The 7,808-nt window shown below is 35.3% G+C and overlaps 1 protein-coding gene across 1 annotated transcript; it reads left to right on the plus strand.

The window, feature by feature from the left end:
* Nucleotides 1-2,723: 2,723 nt before the first annotated feature.
* On the plus strand, nucleotides 2,724-6,270 carry LOC144654131 (sushi, von Willebrand factor type A, EGF and pentraxin domain-containing protein 1-like). Its single transcript, XM_078514230.1, has 2 exons — nucleotides 2,724-3,463; nucleotides 6,092-6,270. Exons 1-2 carry the CDS (start codon nucleotides 2,779-2,781, stop codon nucleotides 6,268-6,270), a joined length of 864 nt encoding a protein of 287 aa, XP_078370356.1. The 5' UTR covers nucleotides 2,724-2,778.
* Nucleotides 6,271-7,808: the final 1,538 nt, after the last annotated feature.

Below are 7,808 nucleotides of genomic sequence, written 5' to 3' on the forward strand. Positions count from 1 at the left end.
TGTGTTCTATACATTACCATCGTCACAACTGAATCCAGCAATACTTGTAACCCTTCTTGTTCTTTTAATTTAAGCGTCAGGTACAGCAGTGAAAATGGGCGCTTCACAAAATCCGCAAAAATAAACGCCCCGCCACGATAAAACGTCACGTTTGATCAAAAGACACACCTCCTCTGTTATAGTCACCAAGGGAATTTGTTTATCGTTCATATGGTACATGAGATTGATTTTTATTGAGGAACACCAATATCACCTAACGGTAGTTTACAGATGAGTTCTGGGAAAAATACAGACAGAAAACCTAATGATTAGATACAGAAAAGGAGAAGAAAAAAATTCAGTAAACGACAACCTCATTTCAGACATTCTAATACAAATGTGAGCAAAAATAAAATTGGGACATTTTGATACAATATTATTTTGGTGTTTATGTTATGTAACAAACATGAGACAATTTTTTTTAATCACTTTGCCAAACACGGAGAAGAGAGTTGTAAATGCGACGCGCAATGCGCGCGTGGACTTAGGACTCGAGCGTGAAACCGAGACATGTGCGCGATATTGCTCGTAAGACGAGAGACTGCGTCTGTTTACTTGCAGCGCGAACAAATTAAAAGGAAAATACGCTTTTCGTACGCTAGGAAAATTAGCGTCTATTTTGAAGAAGGCAAAAACAACCAGAAGAGTGAGGTTACGATTTATCTAGATGAACTCAAATTTGATTTTCTCGAGAGATTCATTTTGTTTGTCCAATTTGATAGATTTTTTTTTGTCATGACCTAGGGCAGTTTTGAGTCATTCATAATCAGAATAACTAATTTAAATTAACACATTTTATACCGTGTTTCGGGCTCTTTTAGAAACTTTCCAAGCTACTTTATGGACACAAATAGAAATATTTTTAAGAGAAGCCGCGAACACTGGTTAAGGGACTAGTCATATCGCTCTATTTTGGATTTGGTGGTGGAAACATTAAAACGAAAACGGTGTTTGTGGATTACTATGTCAAATAATTTATGCCAAGTTATAGTTACACAATATTTGCGAAATATTAACTTCAGATACCACGCAAAGTACTGACTGTTTTTTTATTATTATTTCATGGTTGGTTTTATTTTTCATCACATTTAGGTCATAATTTTTCTTAGGACTTTTCTTCGACAATTGCGTGAAATCAACACTGACGTAGAATAGAAATAGAAAAAAGATATAATTAAAAAAATATTGTGAGATATATCAGTTTACCATATACAAAGCAAACGTCTATTTGCTTACATATTATATGAGCAATATCAATTATAGAGTTATTACGATTTCCGTGAAATTCCGTCCCACGTTTCAAAGCTTTTTTTTTTCTTTTTGTTTTGTCTTTTTTATCATAACTTCGAAGGTCGTGCAAACGTTCCCGATGACATTCTTATTAAACGGTTGGAAAATTTTTAAGGTCTGTAAAAACAGATTATGCGGTATAACAAATTTTAGTTCAAATATCATTTAATAAGGCAAACATGAAAGCAAACGTGACGTCAAAGATATCTCTCATATGCGAAAATTATCACATTTTACATGTGTTGAGAAACATTTTTTCCGCAATAGATGAATAATCCCATTCTCTGTAGCTCATCTAAAAAAGTGAATTTTAAGTCCAACAAAATAAACATGGTCATGTTGTCTTTGAGACAAAGTTCACTTTTGTGTTTCTTATTTGGAGTCTCGAATACGTTTCTTTCTTTTTTCTCAATTTTAAACCGAATTATAAAACCCGTTTTATACGGCTACCGATAAAGCACACATATCTTTTTCCACATTAATCCCCCCATAGCAGTCAGGAGAGCAATATGTAAGTTTTTGATTTTTTCTTACATGGAAGAAATATAAAAACTTTAATATTTATTCGTTCCTTAGGGGCTTTCGTCATATTGGACATTCATTGCTTTGTTTGCTCAAAATATTACAACAAGCAAAATTAATGAACTGAAGTCACGTATAAGCGGAGGCTTGGTTTTTTGGGAAAAGTAGTCAGGTTTGACAAAGGCTGCATTTACAGTTCAAAATGGTTTATGATTTTCAATAAAATTTGGCTGAATTTTATCTTCAAAAATCAAGAACTTAAGTTTTGAACTTTCGTTACAAGCGCATTATTAAAACTCAAACATTAAAGGTTTATTGCTGATTATTACTTGCACAGGCGAACAGCTAAACAAACTAATTAAAAGCAGTGAGCTTGTTAATTTGCAATGTTATATATCGATTATAGTAGTTTTGTCCTTTTTTTAACTTGGAATATGGGAAAATGTTGTTCAAACGAATTTAATCATGGACAATGTTGCGGCTGCGAAAATATGGTTTCGCAAATATAAAAATATAAATAAAGGAAAAAGCATTACTTATAGCTTCTTTGTTTCCAATGCATTTTTATGTCACCTGCAAACGGCTTTTGATAAAAATTTATTTGAAATCGAAGAATACAAACCTTATAAACGTTTACAGAACAAAACCGAATTCTCAAAAATTACTAAGAAAGGGAAAGCTCGAAAAAATTTGCGTTTAGTAACTTATTGGAGTTGAAAAACATTTTACCCAAGCAGCTGTGTAAAAAGCGTGAGAAAACATTTCAAAATCACAGGTAATGTTTAATGATGATCTCTTCCAGGTGTGTAAACCTGATATCCGAATGGACTAATTATGTGCCTGGAGTAACTGTGGATAGAGCGAGGAGCGTCTATACCTTTCTCTTACCGCTGAGGACAACTTGCCTGTCTTAGCGGGAAAAAAATCATGAAGAATTATTTTGTCTTAGTCGCTTTCGCAGTGTTCTTTTGTGGCGCTAAAGTGAATGCCGGTCTTCTAGATGACCAAGCAAGAGTTCTTACCGATTTCAAGTCGCAATACAACAATAGTCAGTCCGATATTATTTTTCTCATGGATGTTTCCGGCAGTGTGAGCGACTACGGCTTCGCTTCTGAGAAGATATTCGTTGACAATCTCCTGAACGAGTTCAGCATGGCTCCTTATTCCACAAGAGTAGCGGTTATCACATTCGGCGCAGAAGTCCAGACCAACATCAACTATATCGATATCGACCCAACCTCACTAACGCATCAAAAGTGTGAGTTTAAACCTTGGTTTCAGTACAATGTTGTTCATCGGTATGGCTGGGCCACGAACATGCATGACGCTTTTCAAAGAAGCAGTGACCTCCTACAAACCGCCATGAACAATAATCACCGCAGAAGTAATGTCCACACCGTAGGCATACTGATAACGGACGGATACTGGAACAGGGGAGATCCCAGGGCCAATGCGAACACTCTTAAAAGTACTTACGGAGTTGACTTGATCGCGGTGGGGGTTGATGGTTACAGTCAGTGGCAGTTAGAAGCGTTGGCAAGTTCCAGAGACCATGTTCTCGGCTTTTCCAGCTTTACGAATTTCAGAACACTTGCAATGTACATTAGGGGAGGTAAGGCATTATATTAGAAAATAGTACAAAAGTTAACTGAACTTGAAATATAACTTAAAAATTAACTCAACACTGACTAATCTTTCAAAGAGTGAACGGCACATAAAAATTTCGGAAGAGGAAAAAGTTATTTCTTACAAATTTATTCTCCGGGAAAGACGGCTTGAACCCCGAGCGTTTTCTTAGCCCGTTAACTTGAAAAAGGGACTTAATCACTTAGAACTTAAGCATCAACTTCTCTTTTGAGGAATCAACGGTGCAAAAAAAAATCAGAAGAGAGAAAAAATAATTTGTTACAGGATTATTTCCCGGAAAAGACGACTCTAAACCAGAATATTTTCTTGGCGTTAATGAACCAAAGGTATAACATTAAAATCATCAGTCTAATGCTCTCATTTAAACCAAAGGAATTCTGAATTCAAGAAAAAGTAACTCGTAAAGTCGTCAGTGGATTATAGAGGATATGAACTGTCTGTTTGCTACTAAAAAGAAGACGCGCGGTGCAAAAAAAAAAAAGAAAGAAGGAAAGAATAAAGGAGATAAAACACAAAAACACTCCGCTTAGGCTTTGGTCGGTTCAGCAATCGACAAAAAGCTATGATAGCTCGGGGATGTTTTGTTGTGTGATACAGCCGGTTTTCTTAATCGTTGTGATACTTGACAGAGTATTTTAAACCGGTATTTCGTTTTTGCCTTCACAATTTATTTAGCTATTAACTATAATGTAAAATGCTCATATAACCATCGATTCTTAAACAAACTTTAAAGAACTAAAAGACTGACTAGCTATTTCGTATATTTGTTAAGTTAAACCAAGTTTTCGCAAGAAGGGATATATATTCAAGTTGTTTGAAAGAGAGATAATCAGACGGGTTTTTTAGTGAAGTTTAACGGGCTTTTTATTATACGTACGTGTGGTTTAAATCTGAGGTCATCAATTTTGTAAAACCTAAAGTAGCTAGTCATACCATAATACCATCACCTTTTTTCATTAGAACAGGAAAATTTTTTTTAAGGGCAGTTAGCAAAGTGTTTGACACGAATACAACATGAAACGCGAATACAACATCTCTTAATTGCGAAACGTTCTTTTGTTTATACCTTTGTAAATTAAGAGAGGGTGTTGTAGTGTGGTTGTCTCCTTTCTTTCAATTTTTTTTCAAAAATTTAATATCGTATTCAAACGTTTATCACTCTTTTTTTTACAATAATCAATTCTATTCCCACCGCTTGGAAATAAGCAATAAAAATTGCTATGTTTGTACCCCTCACAGCCGAGAGCGAAATTTTAAGATGTCACAAAAACAGTTTTTGCTGCGTAGCACTTACTAGTTAAAAATTTTAAGATACTGTTTCAGTTACCCGATGAAACATTTATGGAGTTTATGAACTGTCCTTCCTTAAAAAAAAATGACATAAAGATAGAAATGTTTCAATATAAGATAATTTGCATTATTCTTTCAACAAAAGTTAGTTTCTTTATAGCCAAATATCCGATAATGACATATGCCCTTAATATCTCACCGACAACCATTTTAAAAATCACAGGTTTTAACATTCCGTTTAACTTCATCCTTCAGTGGAACTCATTTCCAAACTGGTGGGCCAGTTAAACTAAAGCGAACATCACATAGTCAATGAATGAATGAGCGTTAAAAACCTCATTAATAATTCATAAAAAAATACAAAAGAAATTAATGTTTAATGAGTGTCTTTATATCTGATAAAGACACGGCTAAACTTTACGTCCAATTTTCTAGGCCAAAATAACCCTAAATCTTAATATTAGTGCATGAATGAGTTGATCTACATCAGACGATTTTTAAGCCGTTCAATAAATTCGCAGTTCGTATTTTATCAAGTCTAAAACACTCGGCTGCGCCTCGTGTTTTAAACTTGATAAAACACTACTGCTCATTTATTAAACATTACATAACTGATTTTTTAGCTTAAAAACCTATTCTACACGTAGCATTTGACAGTAGAGTGATTAAGCATGACGTTATACGGCAAACGGAAAACGCGAGCTTTCCTTTCATTTTTCTACCTTGTTTATCGAATTCTAAAATTAATCCCTCATAAAAATAGGAAAAAATCCCACATTCACAACAAACAAAAAACTACTCATTTCCCCGTACGAACGCCAAACGGCAGAAGGCAGAAATTCTCCGTTCGCGGGAAAAATAAACTTCATGCTTCAGTTAACCTCTCTAGTTAATACGAAGCACAAGTACTCTTAAAACTACCTCCTTATTTCTTATCGCGAAGTACATCATATACAATATCTGCTTAACCGATGAAAAAATTTGTTTCAACATGACTAAAAAAATGCAAGCGAAGCTTTCAGCTGAGCTTTCGACCGTATCGCACAGTCTCAGTCATCAGCGATTTTTTCCAGTTTCGACAGTATTCTCGCACTTCTAGAAAGTGCTACTACAAGGTTTAATGATACATGTGGAAATCTCCTTTAAAATTTTATTCGTTTTTAAACATTTCTTTTATAGTTTTGGTTTTCTCGTTTTTGTTAGTTTTGTTAGTGTGTTTATACCCCTTAAATACAACTTCCGTAGGATTTCTCTCTCTCTTTAATAAAATTATTATAAAAAATATTGTCGTTATATTCCACAGATGCCCATGACAAAATTTTTATGGCAGTGGACAACAGCAAATGCACCTCGGCAAATGGTTGTGATGGAAACGCTTTCTGTGCCTGCGGTACCGTCAGCGGAATATACCAGTGCGTCTGCAACCGTGGATATTACGGAGCCGGCCTTCCAGGTCAATGTCATCGTAAGTCTCTCCCATGAAATATATTCACGTATTTTCAATTTTGCAGTTCTGACTTTTAATCTATTCAGTACTTTAAAGGAACTGTGTCACTGATTTTAGCCAAATTTAGGCATAGGAAATGGCCACCAAATTCGGTGAAAATTAAAAATAACCACTAAAAGCAGTAAAGAAACATTTCAGTAACACAGCAAATACACAAGAAGGTACGGAAAGTGGAGAAGATCGAAACGGATTGGGATGTGGGTTTTTGAAATACTGTTAGAGTCCTGTTAGGCCGAGCAGTTTGCACGGTTGATTAACCTCTTTCGCTTTTAACTTTAAATTATAACGCCCAGAAGACATACTTGGTCGTAACGAAGCTATGATTTTGTCTTTTAGATCCATCAAAGTAATTTCTTTTCGAACATTTAGTTTAATAGCGATTATTTGCCAAAACGTAATAAAATAAACTTAACTCAGCCGTTACACAATCTCTTGAACTTTCCGTGGTGAGGTTGCTAGCAGTTTAATAGTAATGTTAAGTCGTCGTCGTCGTTGTTGTTGTTGTTGTCGTTGTCTTAAAATGAGTTAACGACTAATGGAACGATTAGAAAAGAAGAAACATTTAACCGTTTTTCAATACCGTTCTATCGTTCAATTACCAAGGTAAGAAATAACTACTAATAAACGTGATCATTTTCTTTGGCGTTCAAAGAGGTAACTTCGTGTTAAGTAACAACATATAAACTGTGTCCTTTATAAAAATAAAACCAATGTGTCACTTGTACTGACAATATAGCCCTGTTTCATTTGATTAAAAATAGCTTTAAAGGAGCATTGATCCGGCGGATGGCGCATCCTAAAATATTATCCATAAATTTCTTAAGTTTGCCATTTGTGGGCACGGATAGCAGCTCTCACAAGCTCTCTAATATAATTTATGGCTTGCTACAAAAAAAGGCCTACTCTGGGACCCAAAGTCGCCATAACTTTGGGCGACTTAAGGCGACTTTAGGCGATTTTAGCTTATTTTGGCCAAAATTAAGGGCGATTTTGGGCGATTTAAGGCGATTTTGGGTGACTTTAGGCGACTTTGGGCGATTTTGAGTGACTTTAGGCAATTTTAGTTGACCTTTTAGGCAATTTTAGATGACCGACCTAAGTACAGTTGTGGTATACATGTACACGGGAATCATCATGGTACACCATAAAGCATTGTTACAGAGAATATCTATACTTAGAGCGACTTTGGGCGACTTTAGGCGATTTTGGGCGACTTTGGGCGATTTTGGGCGACTTTGGGTGATTTTGGGTCCCAGAGTAGGCCTAAAAAAGAAACAGCAACGATGCCCACATAACAATAACAACTGTTACACTAGGGGATAGTATAATTACAAGCTTACAAGAGCTGCTACCGTCCCAGCTACTGCATTTGTAAGCCAACTCAATCAACAATTCTTGTCTAGGTTTTATTTTGCTTCTATTACCTATTTGGTGTTTTTAATTTTAGGTTTTTCTCGATTTGAGGGTAGCTTTTAACATCTTTCCAAGATGTTAAAGTTGATGCTAGCATACA

This window comes from Oculina patagonica, chromosome 5 (assembly GCF_052425735.1).
Source record: "Oculina patagonica isolate OP01 chromosome 5, crgOcupat, whole genome shotgun sequence".
Classification (NCBI taxonomy): domain Eukaryota; kingdom Metazoa; phylum Cnidaria; class Anthozoa; order Scleractinia; family Oculinidae; genus Oculina; species Oculina patagonica.

What these genes read in the sequence shown, in the direction of transcription:
- LOC144654131 (XM_078514230.1), top strand. Translation starts at nt 2,779, where the DNA reads ATGAAGAATTATTTTGTCTTAGTCGCTTTCGCAGTGTTCTTTTGTGGC. An exon ending in TGCAATGTACATTAGGGGAG is followed by an intron (nt 3,464 to 6,091) that starts GTAAGGCATTAT and finishes TATATTCCACAG; the next exon opens with ATGCCCATGACAAAATTTTT.